The following is a 17,850-nucleotide window of genomic DNA, read 5'->3' on the forward strand; positions in this document are numbered from 1 at the left end:
TATATAATATGTTTGAGTTTTATAATTGGCTATGCATTATTATTGAAATATCGTACTTGTCCTATTTTTGTAGAGAATTTTACAAACAAATTTTACATAGAGGCAAATTTTATCAAATACTAAATAACAGTGTAGTAATTAATAATAAATACTAGGAGTTGGTTGTTTGGTTGTAAATAAAAGCCATCAGCTACAAATACCAAACTTGTGCATGTGTAGGAATTCAATATTAATCTAGAATGCGTCTTCGCTATTTAAAGTTTTCGTTTCAGTTAACTCCTTAAATCGGGCAATTAAGTCCGGTACTGACTGCTCTCCGAGTACTTTGTTGTCCCGAGTGCGTACATTAACAGTGCCCGCTGCCTTTTCTCGTTCGCCCAACACTGCGAGCACAAAATATTTCATATGCAGTTCTAGGTCATCATGTCATAATAATTACAATTTTTGAGCTTAATAAAATCAAAATTTTACTTAATCTCTCAAGTATTTACCTAGAATGAAATTGAACTGAGCAAGTTGTGCATTCCGAATTTTTTTGTTAAGTGTATCTCCCTGATCCAAATCCACTTCTGATTGGAATCCTGCATCAAAAAACTTTTTATGTATTTCCGCAGCGTAGTCATTCACGGCTGGTCCAACAGGAACGACGCAGACTTGACGAGGAGAGAGCCAAAATGGCCATTTTCCTGCACATGATTCGGTAAGAATAGCAACCATCCTTTCAACTGATCCCAAAATGGCTCTATGGATAATAACTGGTTTGTGCTTTCCTCCGTCATCAGCAATATAATTCAGGTCAAATCGGATGGGTAGTTGAAAGTCGAGCTGAATGGTTGCGCATTGATGATTTCTTCTCAAGGCATCTTGAATAGTTATGTCAATCTTAGGACCATAGAATGCTCCATCTCCTGGATTTTCACTCCATTTTCTACTCGACTTTTCACAGAAACGATTCAAACTATCAGCTAAAGATTTTTCAGCCTGATTCCATATCTCGATATCACCCAAATATTTCTCTGGCCGAGTAGACAGCTTCAAATCGAAAGTGAATCCAAAGATCCCGTAAATGTGGTTCAAAAAGTCCAAAGCTCCATCAATTTCCTGACCAATCTGATCTGGCAAACAAAAAATGTGTGCATCATCCTGTTGAAATCGACGAACGCGAGTTAACCCACTAAGGGCTCCAGATAGCTCATTTCGGTGCAAAACTCCAAAATCTGCTAAACGAAGCGGCAACTCCCTCCAACTTCTGGGACGGTGGGAAAACATTAAACAGTGCCCAGGGCAATTCATTGGCTTCAAGGCGAAAGTTTCCTTTTCGATTTCAATAGCAAACATGTTTTCTGCATAGTGTTGCCAATGTCCCGAAGTTTGCCAGAGCTTTGAGTTATAAATATTTGGACTGACAACTTCATTAAATCCACGCTTGCGATATTCTCCTTTGATGAGGGTTATGAGCTCTGAAATGAGGACCCACAAAAATGTATGTCAGTTATATTCTCATATTATTGCAACCATGGGATTGCTGATTGATATGGTCATACTTTCATGACTTTCACACACAAAACGTCGTCGTGGGGTGTCTCTCGCAAGCCCCGTATTAAAAAATTAATATGGGACTTATGTGGAAACCCGACGAGCGAGAGTGGCACCATTCATGGGATTGTGTGGATATTGTAATATTTTTACCGTTGTAGATATGAGCCCCTTTTGGTAGGAAAAAGCATGAGCCAGGAGAAAGTTCATGAAAAAAGAAAAGTTCTTGTTCTTTTCCCAATTTACGATGATCTCGCTTTGCGGCTTCTTCTTGAATAATTTTCCACTCTTTCAGTTGCTTTGGATCTGGGAATGATATTCCGTAAATACGTTGAAGGGATTCTGCATCTGACTTGCCCTCCCAATAAGTAGCAGAGTTCTTTAAGAGCGAAAAAAATCACAATGAATACGGTCATCTAGCTGTAAGCTGTTTACATTCAAAATATTTAAGAGTACACTGTCATGTGGTCACATATTTACCTTGGTGAGCGCAAGTGCTTTCACTTTGCCAGTATGGCGTACATGAGGTCCACGGCATAAGTCAATCAATGGTCCACACCGATAAACGGTAGTGGTTGGAGTGTCAACTTTCTCGTTCAAGATTCGGACTTTAAATAGATTGTAGCCAAACATTTCTAGCAACTGTTCTTTAGTAAGCTCCAAGCGTTCAAATGGTTGCTTTTCCTTCACGATGGATTTAATTGAGGTTTCTAGAGCTCCAAAATCTTGATTAGAAACCTGATCGTTTTCAATGTACATATCATAGTAAAATCCGTCTTGAATTGGTGGTCCATAACATAAGCATCCACCATAAATCTTCTCCATTGCCTCTCCCAAAATGTGAGCAGATGAATGCCAAAATACTGCCTGGGCTTCTTCATCGTCAAACTTTAGCAACTGAAGTTTACAAGCTACATGCAAATTAGAGTAATTAAATTTAGAATTTTAAGAATGAATAGATAATTGAAATATGCTAACATTGACAAGTTTAATAGCCCGGGTTTAATACACGTGTTTGAGATAATTTACAAAGACTTACATGCTTCCAAAGGTCTATCGAGATCCCACAGCTCCCCATCCACTTTCGAAATAACTGCAGCGTCCGCCAATCCAGGGCTGTCATCATCAAAATTATTAATTAATTACCATAATTCTCAACTATGACACTATACTAACAGTTCACAACATGACTAAAAATAATCTAACAAACCTGATTCCTTGTGCGATTTCATATGGCGTGGTTCGCCAAGATTGACCTTCAACCTCCTTTCCATCAGGCAAGGTTACACCGATCTTCTCTGGAGTTTTAGCAGCCAAACCTTGCTTATACTCTTCCTTGAATTTGTCCCACAACTTGATGCGATGCTATACAAAAGTAGAAAGTACAATTTCAGTTGCAATTGAAGTCGGGGAGTAATGACAGTTTATAATCAGGTAACTCACTTGGATAAACTCTGGGAGAGGAGTCAACTCCTTCCGTTTTTGTGCCTGAGTCTCGGGCATGTTTCTTCTTTCAAATTTCTTCTTGAGTGTTCTTGGCATATGCCTGTTTTGGGATTCAGCAGGTGCAGTTTGTTTACTCTGCAAATAAAGTATATATAGTAAATAAAGCAAGTAGTATATATTTATATGAAATGACGCTAAAATTATTAGCCATCTCTTAGAGAACTTACAAATGAAAACTTACGTAGAAACTCGCAGATTCTACTCAATTACAAAATACTTTAGATTCTTTGAAAAAATAACTTGATGCTTTATTAGAAGCTGTTCTTCTATGCTGTCATCAAACAATACTGCTAAACAATGTTTCCTGATGCCATTATTTTTAGAGAACATGCAATAGTAATATTTGTCCGAATTTCATCATTGAAAAAAAACAATAAACAACCAATAATAGAATGACGTAACGTAACACCTGCAACTACGCAATTTTTAAAATTTTTGCATGAGCAATGCCAAAAATGATTACAGTGTTTCACAATCCAGTGATAATTAATTGGGGGACAAGAGCTTACCGAAGCTTGCAGGTTCTTGCTTGATTGCAACCTGATTTGAATACTTGTAAACAACCGGTATTTTGGTTGCTGGAATTTTAGTAATACTTGTCTTTCTACAACGTTAGTAATCAGTTGGACGTGACGAACTGTCATCCCCTGACGAAGACAACACCTCCCGATGAGTTATCAGATCCGGCTTCGTATCCTGTCCAGATGTGACCACGAGTCGGAGAAGAAAAATTGATGACTGTTGTGTGAGCTGCAAAATCTCAAATAAGTTGAAAAACGCGAGCCATTCTAGATGTCGCGGGGGTAAACTCATGCGAATTATTCGCTTATGTGATTCATGCAAAATTCATGGAAAAAGTGAGACAAATGGACGAATGAATGGATAAAAAATAAAATTCATACAATTCATCATCATCAATTAAAGTGAAGCATTAGTTTATTTGAAATAATATGTCAGCGTGTCAGTGGAAGTTGTAGTCGTTGGAGTTAAATTTACGTAATTGAAGCCAGCAGCTGCTGAGACAGTAGGGGTTGAGGGCCGTGACGACCCCGCGGTGGTCAGTATACCTATTTTGTTGAATTCGTGTAAATTGATATTTTTTCGCTGGTAAAATTTGATTGAAAATGAATTAAATCGATTGCACCAATTAAAATTTATTGTACCAGGAGCCACATCCCGAGGCCCACACAGTCCCCTCCATGGCCTTCAACAGTTGAGCCATGTAGTTCCCCTCCACCGACTCCTTGACGCACACGACGCTCGCCTCGCGCTCCATCAACTCCCTGATTATCTGCACTACGTAATCTACTTGACATTCCAGGAGAAACACAACCGAGTTGTGACCCAGGCTCTGTGTGAGAGAGATGGAAATACTTCGAATTAGATAAAAATTCCACGTTTTGGTGCTAATACATAAAAATGATGTCGAACCGAGTTTGGTCCCAACAGGTGAAATAAGTTTGGAGCAGCTGAACAGCAAATGCCTTTATATGCCGCTGGCCCCTCTTTCTTCCACAATTGCATAAGGTCAACCCCATTTTTTACCTTGATTTCCAAAGGGAAAAAGAAATCTTGCACGTTGAAGCCGGTTGCCAAAATTAGCACCTTTGTCAGATAAATTTTACATAAACCCATTAATAAACTTTTATAATTTTGTATCCATTATTTGTAAAGGCCGCACATCGACTTTCTCCTCTTTTCCATCTTCTGTCACGATTGAATTTTCCTTAACTTTAGTGATTTCTCTGCGCACGACCTCCACGTGTGGGAGGGCCAGTGCAGGATAATATATATTGCTAGGTGTGATGCGTTTGCACCCAAATTCATAGTTGGGTTTGACTTTCTCCATAAGCTCAGGATTGTGACCAAGTTGATGATTTACAAAGAATTCCGACAGAATTTTTCCTGTGCATGGATTTATGACTTTAGTGGAATAAACTAATGGTCAAAAGTTGAGCAAAGGACTAATTACCAATTTTCTGAAAAAGCGACCCCTGTTTGAATGCAGGGTAAACGAATTCATGGTTTAAGAAAATGTAGGATCGGTAAAGCCCTCGCACACCGGGCAGCGACTCGAAAGACCACTTCAAAAACTCTGGAATCTTGAACTGCATACGTGGAACTACCCAAGCTGGATGCCTATTCGGTGTATATATTAATTAGTAAGTACACATTGTGGGAATAAACTAAATAAACTAATAAAATATGAGACCTTTGTAATTACTTTTACTTATTTATGTAATTACTGACATATATATTTACCTTTGATATACTACTAGCCTTTCCACCTTTTTAGCAATTGACGGGATAATCTGAACCGCAGACGCTCCACTTCCAACAATCGCCACTGACTTGCCCTCCAACTTGACTGAAGTGTCCCATTCTGCGGAATGCATTCTTGTTCCCTTGAAGGTCGCGAATTCATCTGGAATATTAGGAATACGAAGGCTTCCAATCCCGCTAATTCTATGTAATCATGAAGGCAAGTGATCAAGAAAAATGTTTGAATATATAGTTGGGCTCTTGGACTACTTGGATTGAGCTGTTTTTAGAATTTATAGTAAGCCTACAGAGATTGCTACGAATGCTATGATTACGGAATGGGTAAAATATATTACATGACATCGAAAATAACTTCGCTCTCCATTTTGCTGCGTTTGTTGTAAACCACAACCCTCCATTTGCTTATATTTTCTTCCCAGGTCAGCTTATTAACTTTATGGTTGAATTTGATGTTTCGGTAAAGGTCATGCTTTTTTGCAACTTTCTGTAAATATCTCAAAATTTCGGGCTGGGAGGAGTATTGCTGAGACCAATCTGCAGTACGCGATAATTTATATTTCGTATTTTAAATATTTATCCAAATTTTCATATTTTTACCCGACCTGTGTTTGGTTCAAAACTGAAGCTGTACAGATGTGACGCCACGTCACAAGCACAACTATCACAGTAATGACAATGTTCAATTATTCAAATTAACGCAAAACACCCAGTTGCATGCATACCCAGGATATTTGTTTACAAGCCAAGTGCCTCCTACATCCTCATTTTCATCAAACATAACAAAGTCCGTTAGTCCTAACTGTTTTCGAATCTGAATCGCTGCTGCCATTCCAGAAAATCTTAATTTAAAAAAAATATTTTCTAATATGTCAAACTTTCCGGAATTTACAAGTATCTAACAATGCGATGGTGTGAAGTGTAACCCTCCGATTTGGCTTAAATTTTAAAATTAGGTGGTCCAAGCCAATACAACTAACGTTTCTTCAGGCAGTTTGTGCGATGGTGAGAGTTACTCAAAATATTTGAGGTCAAAGTTCAAAAAACGGCCGACTTTTTTCAGGCGGAGTGAGAAAACTCCACTTCCATTCTCTTCCCCTCGCTTTGATTTTCACTCCGAAAAATAATTGATTTCAACAATTTTAAATTTAATTTTTTATAGAAAAATATTAATTATTCATTCCACATGTGACTATATGATTATTTTCATAAAAGTCCACAAAACAATACGATAAACTGCACCAGCTGAATTTGATGAATGTGGGATTGCCACAATTCAGGTCGCAACTAATATTTTTTTTCTCTAAAACAAACGTCGTTTACATTTTTAAACTCGGGCTTTTCGTCATCACCCCATAATCCGCTCGAGTACCAACAATATCGAATCATTGGAACAAACACAGGAGCACTTAAAATACAAATTAATTGGAATAACCAACGAAATGGAAAGCAAGTTACGTTTTTCCATGTTTATTTGCCGTTGGCGAATTTATAAATTAACTTTTATGTAAATTTGTACTAGAAATAAGTAAAAATCGCACTTATTTAATTATGAATTAAATTATGTATAATGCGTATTAATTGCTTTTTAAGCTGTAGTTAATAATGTTTATTTTTATTATTTTGCATCAAAGCCTGTGCTTGTGCATGAAGGCGTATGCGTGAGCGAGACACCTGCAAATCAAAGCGAGGGGAAGAGACTGGAAGTGGAGTTTTCTCACTCCGCCTGAAAAAAGTCGGCCGTTTTTTGAACTTTGACCTCAAATATTTTGAGTAACTCTCACCATCGCACAAACTGCCTGAAGAAACGTTAGTTGTATTGGCTTGGACCACCTAATTTTAAAATTTAAGCCAAATCGGAGGGTTACACTTCACACCATCGCATTGTAAGTATGAGAAAAATTTAAAATGGGTAGACATAATACCCTGCCCCAATTATACAAATTTTTGGACCCATGGTGGTTTGTTGAATATAAATATGCTCTGAAATCAAAATCACAAAGTTACCACTATTATAAAGTAAGGTTGAGAAAACTATACAATCAAAGAAACGGCCACTGCAAAGAGGTGTTGATTACTGAAAGAAATCCAGGACTGACTTGCACTTTTGTTAACTTTGCGTGTAGGCAGATTGCATAATAATACGTCAAGTAGTTGGCGTCGTATAATACTGTCAACTGTATTTTTCGCGACTAACTGACAGAGCTCGGTCAAGTTAACCCAGATTAGGGGTTAACTACTCCCTAATCCAAAAAATAATCATTAATCGAGGTATTTAAAATAAAATATAACAAAACAATCTCTTAAGCTTAATCCAAGAATAAATTAATCAGATTAGCTTCAAACTAATGGATACAAAATCTGATTTATATGTAAAGTTAATACTTGATATTCAAAAATACTTGATATTCAAAATGAAAGTGAAATTGCTTTAGAATATTTCTATCAAATTCTTTCATCCAGAAGGAACTAATGATGATTAAGTTTAAAATTTTGCGTTCATTGCATGTGTTTTGTTCAGACTAGACGAACAAATTTGAAAAAAAGTTATGAAATTTTAAAGTCTATTTCGCCACCTCCTCCCCACAAGGTCGAGCTCAAGTTTCAATAAGGTCACAAATATTGAGTTTTTGGTTTCGACCGTGTGGTGTGATTTCATAAATCGCCATCATTTCGTGCATGCGAGGTAGAAGTTAGAAAATGCCGAATTTTTACATAGTTTCGACCGTTTTAGACCCTTAGTTAACGGAATGGAACACAAGATACGGATATCCAATTTGGTTTCGTACATATTGCTACATTTCGTTTTTTCACGGCTTATGTATTTATTTTTAGAATGAATAAACAAATAATAAACCGTTGCAAACGAAATGTAGCAAAGGGGTGAAAACACACGGAATTGTCTTTGTGGCACGCCCACAACGTCTTTCTGCACTTTCCCGTCATTGTCTCACATCACCCCACGTCTCATTTTGCCCCGTTTTGACACCCCCACCCGCGTACTTCAAACGTACACGACAATACCTTTCAATAGACACCCCACATGACAAAAGTCATTTTTTCGACATTCGACACCTCCCACACGGTCATGGAGTCGTCGCACGTCGAAATGATGGCGATTTCTGAAATCCCCGCCCAAAACTACGTCTAATACGGTGGCAACAAAAACTTCGACAATTTTCGACTTTGGCGTCGTCTACACGGTCACACGGTCATCGCACGTCGAAACGATGGCGATTTCTGAAATCCCCGTCCCAAAATACGTCTAAAACACTGGAAACGAAAAATTCGACACCTTTGACCGTTGGAGTCGTCATCGTGGCGCCGTGACCTTATCACCTAGGACGCCCATCTTCGAACTCATCCATACTTCAAAAATTAGAAACACGTTGACGAAAACCGCATCCCGAAATACGAAACCATTCTAAAGTTATCGTGGATACAGACGGACGGACAGACGGACAGACGGACAGACAGACAAGACATTTCCATAAAGGGGTTTTCACCCCTTAATAACTAGTGAGTGATTTTATATTATTTTAAAATAATTAATCAAATACATATTGTTAAAAAAAGTGAATGTTAAAAATTTTATGAAGAAGGTGTCCATTGCTCCCGTTGTCTTAAATAATTATGCAGATGTAAATATGTATGAGATAATAATGTTATGTACTATCAAGTACATAAAAGCATAATTTAAATAATTTGATTTGGTCTTGTTCATTTGTTCACTCCCCGATGGCCATAAATTTGTTACGAGTGAAGGTTCTTCATTCGTTGAGACTTTTATGTAGTAAGAGCTAAGAATTGCGGTGGTTCCTGTAAGGAAAACATTGGCATGACGCACGATTCTACTTCTATTACGGAGAAGTCACAAATGGCAAAATCATGGACTGATTTCAGAGAGGAAAACTCGCTTAATTATAATGCGCCATATATGAGCGATCTTGTAAGGATTGCTATTCCATGATAATGCGCAAAAAAAGCCCGATCTTCTCCTTACGTTTAACTTTCTCCCCCCTATTTTCTTAAATGGAGGGTCTTTTCCGACGAAAGATTTTCAAAATTATAAGAGAATTAAGAATTCGCAACAATTATCGAAATTAGACAATCACATACATATATTGCGTAACAAACCCGAGCATCCACACCGACGTTTCATATAACAAACACATCCATAGTGCATGGATAACACGTTTTATTTTTTTAAAGTATATGAAAAGACAAATAGAGCAGAGCTATTATTTTGTGCAAATACTATGAAAATAGAGCTGAAAGTGGAGATGTTCGGAATCTTGGAATCTTGGAAAGTAGACGAACTTCCTTAAAAATATATATAAATACAATTTTCAAGTTTGTCTTAAAGAGAGAATGAAACTCCTTCCTTAATGGTACGAATCATGAAATTTGGAACATTCCGATTAAAGGCAAAGCTTTAATAATTCAACGCTTTACTAAAGTTTTCTCCAAATGATGCATGACACTAAATACTACTACAGTCAACAGTATGAAAGTCAACCCAGTTTCATACCTGGCCTAACAATACAAAAGTCTTTGCATTACACAACAGTATTTGTAAAATCTGTTTCATTACATCACTTGAATGGTACCATCGTCAAGATGACTCTTAAAGTCGTGTCACTATCAAAGTATGTAACTACTTATACATATGTATTTGTGCATATAAAAATAAAATACTGCGAAATCACTCTGCACCTAATTATCAGTTTGATAAAAAATACACCTTGAAAAGTTCCTAGTCATTTATTCAGTAAAATTTTGTGTATAACAGAATAGCTGTAGGTACCAAGATATAAATAAACAAAGAACAAGATGCGTAGGTATTCCAAGATTCTCATTCTCTGTGTATAATAATGTATATAATAATCGCGTAGTCTGAATTGCTATGTCTTTGATTATTTTTAAGTACGAACACACACCAGTTATTATGCACGAGCTGGTGCCTTCATAAGCACATATCAGCAGCAGTGAGACACTGTACATCCGCGTTTACTCGTCGCCATGGGAGTCATCCTCGTACTCGCTGTACGTCCGTTCTACATGACGTTTCTTTTGTCTTTTCCTCTTGAGGGCCTTTTTCCTCTTTTCTTTGTCGTTTTGCTGAGCGGTTGCCTCCCCGTCATTATTCGCACTCTCATCATTATTGTTAACCAACTCTTGCTTGTTGACTCGGCCTTTCCCAGCCAAAATGTAGGCTACATCTGGAGTGATCAAATCTACGTCATCATCACTTTCGACATCCTTGACCAACTTTTGTTTTTTTCCAAAGGTCTTGTCATTGGTAGATTTTTCCAAGTCGCTCATTCTAATACTTTCCGACTCTGAATTCCCATCCGAATTGTTGTCCTTGCTTTTTGAACTGTGAACACTGTCGTCTGATGTAGACCCTTCAAATTCGTCCTCTTCTTCTTCTTGCATTTTAGTCAAAATTAGCACCAGCTCTTGCCCTGTTGGAACTTTCACTCCATATTCGACTAAACCTTGAGGACTCGGAAGCGGCATTATCCGTTTCCTTATTCGAAAGGAAATTGCTGTAAAATAGAATACAACAGCACTTAAGGGAAAGATGAGACTCCTAGAAAGTATAATTAATTACTTATATAACTATAATTAAGTAATAATGCGATGTTCAGTTTTATGAGGAGGAAATTCAATATCTCATTTCGCATAAAAGCAGTAAAAATGCCCATAATCGTCATAAACTAATGATAACTAATTAAATTACCCTTTATACTTTTTTGGTTACCTATAATTTTGTAAAGTCATACCTGTGATTGCGGAAACGTCAAAAATGCCTTTGCCATCGAATGTCTTGATTGCACTTTGCTGGCCTGCTGTGGAACCATCACTATCGGATTTATTGTATTGTTGTTCAGCCTCGTGCAAGAGATATCCTCTGAAACGGGAAGCTGCAGCATCGGGTGATCCAATTAAGCTTCCCTAAAATAATTGAAAAAACAGAGGATGGCTTTATTTACTATTAACCCATTATGTTGAATTAGTTGTTATTAGTTCAAAGAAACTTGAGTAAAGATATGCAATGCAATACAAAAAGCATCGGATTATCAAATTAAACTTTATCTCAAATTCTCAAAATGCCCACGAGCCAGAAGTAACGACATGTATCAATAGTCGCTGGAACATTTCACAATTGCAGGTGTAGTGTGAAACTGCTATCTGGTGTGTAATACATAATAGTTTTCGTAGGTAATTTACCATCGCTTGAGATTTGATTGTATTGATTGTATTGTGATTCGATTTGACACTAAACTTTGTTGGAACTTTTTTGGAAGTCTTAAAGTATTAACTCATCGGTCGTTTTCACTTTTCACATACATATATGTGCAAAACCATTTATTTTGCAGGCTCTCCATATTCATGGACATATTCATGGAAAGTTATTCGTCGTCTGATGACTCGTAGTCGAGTATCATGATTTCCTTTAGATGAGCATCTAAGACTATACTCGATGTAATAATTTTTTACCCGCCTCTTGTTATGAACTTCAATTATTAAACGGATTGTTATAAAAATAAAGAGCATTGGTTTGTAGCACGAATTTTATTAATCATCCAAAGCTAGTCACTTACGAGCACTGCAATGCATTCCAGGGCCGCTTGTCTCACTCGCCGTGCCGGATGCATGACCACGAGGCATACCTAGAAATGTGTAGAAGCAATAATATTTATGAAATAACGAAAGGCCAGGTTGATTAGATTTTAGTATATGGTAAGGAACCATATACTTATATTGCTAGTACCCTAAACCACTTTAGGTAACCACTTTATTTTGTCTACAGGGCAATTAAGATAACAATTTATAATAAAACTTGGCTATGTGTTTGTGTGGTCTGGTCTTGTTTGTGGCCTTGTGGCGTGTGGCGGATTTATTGCATGAATTATTAAAGGTTATTTATACTATTGACGATACTAATAATGATATAATAGAAAATGTCCCTTGTGTTACACGTGGAATTCTTTATAACGACTTGCGTCATGCGATTTTACAATTGTTAGGTATGGGAATTTTCACTTTGTCAGTTATGGCGCCAATTTCCGGATTAGCATACGCACACATTATAAAATTACGGATGAATACACAGACAGATGAAAGCCATACCCATCTAGAAATTTCCTCCAAGTCATCAAACTCCTCCTTGGGGAAGGATAGCAGGGCGTAGGTGAGGGTATCCAGTGCAGCGGCCTTGGTTTTCGAGCCTTGTGAGCCCCTCCGATGCCCGACGCCATCGTTCTCCATCACGAGAAGAAAGTAAATAGGTCTCGTAATCAGCTCTGGGCCGGCAGCTTTCACCAGCTTCGCCAGCGTGAAACTCGCTTCCGGCTTCAGTTTGGACTCAGGGTCAGCACTCAACTTGCAGAGGATTCGTAGCAGCCAAGATAAGTCCATGTTTCTCAATGCCTTTTCCCCAGACGCCAACTTTACGTGGAGCAATCTCTCGCAAAGCACCCTCACCGCACTAATGAAACAAGTCAACATGTCAACAAGTCAACATTTTTTGAACAAACCTGAATTATCGTCTTAATCTTATCATTATATAACGCACGTTTGTGTGCTTATCACTGAAACTAATTCCATACATTTCATCCAATGTTTTTAATAAAAAAAACAACATACCTCAGGCTGGCAATCATAGTGGGCAGAGCATGTTCCGCCTTGCTCTTTCTGGACTTGACGAGCAACTGCGTTAGCAAGGGTATCACTTCACACACACAATTCTCAATCGTCTCAGTTTTAACGACGTGCAAATAGTGCGATAAGGTGGATGCTATTTCAGTTGAATTTTTCCACTTTCTTCGCTGAGAAGGGGAGTCGTCGTCTCGGCCTGATTCAGATTCTTCCTCACCAAGCTCAGAATTCTATAAAATCATCATGCATAAGTAGCCTTAATTTTTGAACCGGGTATGCCGGCGTATGTAATTATATGCATACACAGTTGGCATATCTTGTACGTAACTTCATCAACATCTTATTATTACATATTACTGCACAGTAGTGAGCCATGTTTGACGATTTCAGCCGTTTACGTGCTTAATGAGATTACAATCTCCATAAGCTATACCCTAGAAATATTGCATAATGGAAAGAAAGGCAGAATTTGTGGCAAGAAACGGAAATTCGATTTAGGTCACGCTGGAATAGAGTGAAATGTGATCGTTAAATAGATTGACTTTTGGCCTAATTCATATTTTCAATTATTCTCATCCCAAATCTAGTTCCAATAAGGAGCAATTCAACAAAATTATTATATTTACTAAATGCACCTAATTTCCGTGGATTGTTATTATTGTGCTTCACACCACAAATAGCATTACTCATTAAGATACATATGAATGATGACTGTGTACGTGTATGCAAGAAGGAGAGAAAACTAAGAATAAGTAAAATAAATCTGCACGAAAACTGTACAAAATATAGCTGTTCACGAGTTTTCGACATAGTAGCCTTTTCTACTTGTACTCAAGCAGTAGTGCTATAAATTGCATACAAATCATGTTTCTTATACGCTATGATCTACTCTCTTTGCAAATAGAGGCTCGCTCACGACTAGCCAACGACTTTGACCCAAATGAGTCAATGGCATGGGAAGGCTCAAAGAAGAATGTGAACAGCTTTCTCCGTCATGGTTTTCATATATGAAATCAAATTGTTCTTTTGCTCTGCTCGGGTGCAATTTAATCAAACAATGTGGTGTCAAGACGGAAATAATATGTCAATAAATCCAATTCAAAAAAATGCCATTAACTGCCCTTTTTAGTTGTATGCATTCTTGACCGTCGGAGGTCTATGCAATCAGCAATATTCGATTTTTGTGTTAATTTAGAGCATAAAAAAGAAAAATGAATGGGAAATGTCGTGGATTTATTATGTGACCTACATAATTCTAACTTTTACCTTGATTTTATACTTAGCATTATATTTATCAGTGTTTGTTACTACTTTTACTAACGCGACATTTCACCATGAAATCATTTTTTTCATACGTTTAGGTAGGTCGATTTTTTGTCTCAATTCCAAAATAATTTTTGAAAAATTACAGAAAAATTACCGGTTGGATACTATTAAAATTTGGCAAATCATTTTCATCTTCTCCTATCGGTCCCATCTCCTCCATTGATTGATCCGTTTGCAGTGAAGAATGTCGAGACATGGATGGACTTTTTGATCCTTGTGAGGAGAGTGAAAGGGAATCGTAATTACTTTTACTTATTTTAGGCGAAGTAGGTAGTAACATTTTGGAACTGGGTCTTTCTCCAGCTTCCTGGATGCGGTGTGAACTATTAGGCGAGTTGGTGTCCCTTGCTACGATGGGCAGTGAAACTGGATTTGCAGACGACGTAGATAAGGAGCTTGTGTCTCCTACTGATTTATTTCCTGCGCCCAAGGTGGACGCGTTATTACTACTCGAGCGATTAGGACTCTGCGACAGTTGGTTATTAGATTTTAACGAGGCTTTGCTACTGGGTCTATTACTTGGTGGTCGAGTCAATTCACTTTTACTATGCAAATATTTGGCTGAAGGAGTTCTGTTGGGGCTTTTGGAGTTCACTGGTGGAGATTCATTTGACACCCTTTTATCATTGAGTCTAGATGGTGTACCATTATTTGATACGGTTGGCGTCGAAATAGGTTTCGGAGAAGGACTACATTTTCTAGAAGTATTTGAACCTGCACTATTCAAACTTTTTAGAGAGCTTTGAGAATTTTGTTTGTCCAGTGGAACTTTCTCCTGGGCAGAACTCTTCATCTTGGCATCAAGCATGGCCATATAGCGGGCATTTGACTGTGCTGAGCTATGCTCGGAAATAGGAGACAATTGTTTTTGAGACATGTTGTCCTCAAACATGTCATTATCAGTGAACATAACCAATTCGGATGAACGAGCGGACAATGTTTTGTTGGGTGTTTTTTCAGACTCGTCCTCATCGGACACATGGACGGCGTCTTTCAGCTTTTTAGAAAGGACGGGGACTACAGGTGACATGTCAAGTTCAGACACCATGTCCTCCAAAATATGTTGAAATTTCTCATCTATTTCGTCTATGCTTTCCCTCCGTGTAGATTTCCAGTCTTCGATTAATTTATCTTTGGCCTGCTCAACAGCTTTCCTTTCCTCTGCAGTTTCTGCACTTGTTTTCTCATGTGTCCTGAAAATGTTGTCCTCTTCTTCCTCGCTGCTGTCCATCGAGTCAGGCGCATATACGGACAAATACTCTTCTTTATCGGGAGATTTTTTATTAGGAGAGGTTGGAGAATTTTCAGGTACATTTATTTGGCTAAGGACTGGAGCAACAGGGTTCACCTGTATCGACGACTGTTGACTTTCTCCAGTGGACATAGTTGGAGCCGACATTTTTTCAAGCTTTGGCTGTGCAGAATTTAAAGTTTCAACGGGTACATTCGAAACGTCTGCTTTGCTAGTGGCAATCACTGGGTTTGGCAAAGACGATTTTGGAGTTCCATGAACAATTACATTCGCAACTACAAGTGCAGTAGTAGGTACATCGAGGACAGATCCTGTTGCTGTACTTGGACTAGAAAGCGCTTTAATGGATTCTTCTCCAGATTTTTTTAATTCTCCAGAAATGGCTGATGCTTCATGATGTATCCGCTTGTCCAGCTCTTTGACTTGAGTCTTGACTGTGTTTTCAATCGGCACTACTCCGAACTGATCTTTCTCAACTTTTAAAACGTCCAGGCCTTGAGGAACGCCAGCCAAAACGTCACCCACATTGTCAGGCAGAATCTTCCCCTGTTCTCCAGTAGAAATAATTATATTCTCTTTAGAACCCACTGCACTAGACACGGCTCGTGTGACACCGGATACAACGGACTCGCCCAACCCTTTCACTTTCACCAAAGGGCTTGAAGTTTTACTTTCGCCCACTTGAGCTGCCAATTTCTCTCCCTCGGCTACAGCAATGGCTTCGGCTTCCAAGACTTTCTCCAATATGAGTTTCTCTTTGGATTTTTCTGAATCGTCAATAGCCGTACTTAATAACTCCATCATTTTCTCAGTTTCATCTTTCGGGGCCTCTTCTACAAGTGACTCAGTCTTGTGTTCTCCTTCCTTGTCGTCATGTCTTATAATTTTTGGGGTTTCAGTTTTAACACCGCTGTCTCTGTCCCTCGATATCTCGTCGTCTACTTCTTCCTCTTCCTCTTCTTCTTCATCGTCGTTGTCAACGTCTTCAGAATCAACATCACCTGCACCTGAATCCTCAGAGTCGGAACTATTGCTTTGATGCTCCGAGGATAAACTCGATTCACTTTCTTCCTCAATTTCATCATCCTCTACACTTTCACTTTCTTCCGATGAATCCTGCCGAGATTCATTGGAACTCGCATTTTCGCTATTTACGTCTACACTGACACCAGAAGCTGATACTTCATCTTCATCTTCATACTGTTCATACAGTTCGTCCAGGTCTTCTTCCACCTCAGAAGGTGGCTGAACACTTACTGTCACTTTCATTGCTTTCGTTGGATATGGCTTTTTCTCAACTTTCACCCGCATATTTATAAACTCATCGTCGTCTTCCTCTCTTCTACCTTCGCCGCTGGTGTATTCAGTCTCATCATCTACTTCGTCGATAGAAATGTTGTCAAATACTTGAATGTCCTCACTCTCCAGATCCATTACAACGCTTTCTATCGAGTACGATGGAGAAGCGGTTGCTCCACTTGCTGTTAATGATCTTGGGTTTAGATTTTCTCCAGCGCTGTCATTACTAGTCATCCCACTGGATGACAAATTTAACAAATCTGGCAGAGAAAGGTATGCCAATTGCTGGGAAGAAAATGCTCGTGAAGAAGAAGGAACAAACTTATAATCTTCAGACGAAATGTCAGTCTCAATTTCCTGTTCATTGATATGAAAACCAATTCGGCTCATAATATTGTGATCTTTTGCAGATTCGGTAATGTTGCGAGTTCTTGCACCGATTCCTTTTTCTCCGTCGGCGGAATCCTCTTCATCAATTTCGGATGTCGTAGATGTAGAGACAAATCTGTTGCGAGTACCGAATCCATCATTAGTTGTACTGTACTGACGACGGTATGGGTGAGTTTTAGGGTAAGGAACCGATTGAAGATAATTGTTCCTTATGCTCATTGTATCTCTTTTTTGTCCTAAACAATCGTTACGTTTCAATTAATTAGGGGTAGCCCAGAATCAACATGTTCACTACTCAATGAAGACAATGTGAAATGTAGAATTATTTTTTAATTCTGTTTAAAATTAGCATTTTTAAAGAAATTATATAAGAACGTGATCGCAAATGGTGAGTATTCTAGCCTGTTCCACTTACAAAATGTTACTGACGTTGAGGTTCAACGATAGACTAATTTCTAGGTCAAGTCGTGCTCGTAAGTGAGTGTAGTCCAGTACTAGGACTGTTACACTTTCACCGGGTTACATGCTCGTTTCTTCCACTCCAAATCACAAATCAAATACATGGAAATATATACATGTACGAGAATGAGAGG

At 38.3% G+C, this 17,850-nt stretch overlaps 3 protein-coding genes across 4 annotated transcripts; all 3 read right to left on the bottom strand.

Moving 5' to 3' along the window:
• Nucleotides 1–17: 17 nt before the first annotated feature.
• On the bottom strand, nucleotides 18–3,811 carry LOC110854313 (threonine--tRNA ligase 1, cytoplasmic). 2 transcript variants are annotated; one of them, XM_022102745.2, is made up of 8 exons: nucleotides 3,552–3,811; nucleotides 2,980–3,117; nucleotides 2,747–2,901; nucleotides 2,576–2,652; nucleotides 2,017–2,447; nucleotides 1,690–1,915; nucleotides 492–1,460; nucleotides 18–383 (listed from the first exon to the last, which is right to left on the bottom strand). In XM_022102745.2, exons 1-8 carry the CDS (start codon nucleotides 3,684–3,686, stop codon nucleotides 235–237), a joined length of 2,280 nt encoding a protein of 759 aa, XP_021958437.1. In that variant the 5' UTR covers nucleotides 3,687–3,811; the 3' UTR covers nucleotides 18–234. The 2 variants fall into 2 exon arrangements, with proteins under 2 accessions (XP_021958437.1, XP_035706901.1); XM_035851008.1 differs by lacking the exon at nucleotides 3,552–3,811 and adding an exon at nucleotides 3,224–3,334.
• Nucleotides 3,812–3,958: 147 nt separating this feature from the next.
• LOC110843150 (baeyer-Villiger monooxygenase) lies at nucleotides 3,959–7,405 on the bottom strand. Its single transcript, XM_022089091.2, has 10 exons — nucleotides 7,248–7,405; nucleotides 6,048–6,164; nucleotides 5,928–5,983; nucleotides 5,661–5,859; nucleotides 5,305–5,508; nucleotides 5,015–5,181; nucleotides 4,724–4,947; nucleotides 4,474–4,647; nucleotides 4,206–4,393; nucleotides 3,959–4,109 (listed from the first exon to the last, which is right to left on the bottom strand). Exons 1-10 carry the CDS (start codon nucleotides 7,277–7,279, stop codon nucleotides 4,004–4,006), a joined length of 1,467 nt encoding a protein of 488 aa, XP_021944783.2. The 5' UTR covers nucleotides 7,280–7,405; the 3' UTR covers nucleotides 3,959–4,003.
• A 2,656-nt stretch (nucleotides 7,406–10,061) lies between these two features.
• LOC118434022 lies at nucleotides 10,062–17,659 on the bottom strand. The gene is made up of 6 exons (XM_035846668.1): nucleotides 14,411–17,659; nucleotides 12,979–13,220; nucleotides 12,463–12,820; nucleotides 11,934–12,002; nucleotides 11,112–11,283; nucleotides 10,062–10,874 (listed from the first exon to the last, which is right to left on the bottom strand). The coding sequence occupies exons 1-6, from the start codon at nucleotides 17,474–17,476 to the stop codon at nucleotides 10,333–10,335; spliced, it is 4,449 nt and encodes a 1,482-aa protein (XP_035702561.1). The 5' UTR covers nucleotides 17,477–17,659; the 3' UTR covers nucleotides 10,062–10,332.
• Nucleotides 17,660–17,850: the final 191 nt, after the last annotated feature.

The sequence above is a fragment of the Folsomia candida genome, unplaced genomic scaffold (assembly GCF_002217175.1).
Source record: "Folsomia candida strain VU population unplaced genomic scaffold, ASM221717v1 Fcan01_Sc001, whole genome shotgun sequence".
NCBI classification, from domain to species: domain Eukaryota; kingdom Metazoa; phylum Arthropoda; class Collembola; order Entomobryomorpha; family Isotomidae; genus Folsomia; species Folsomia candida.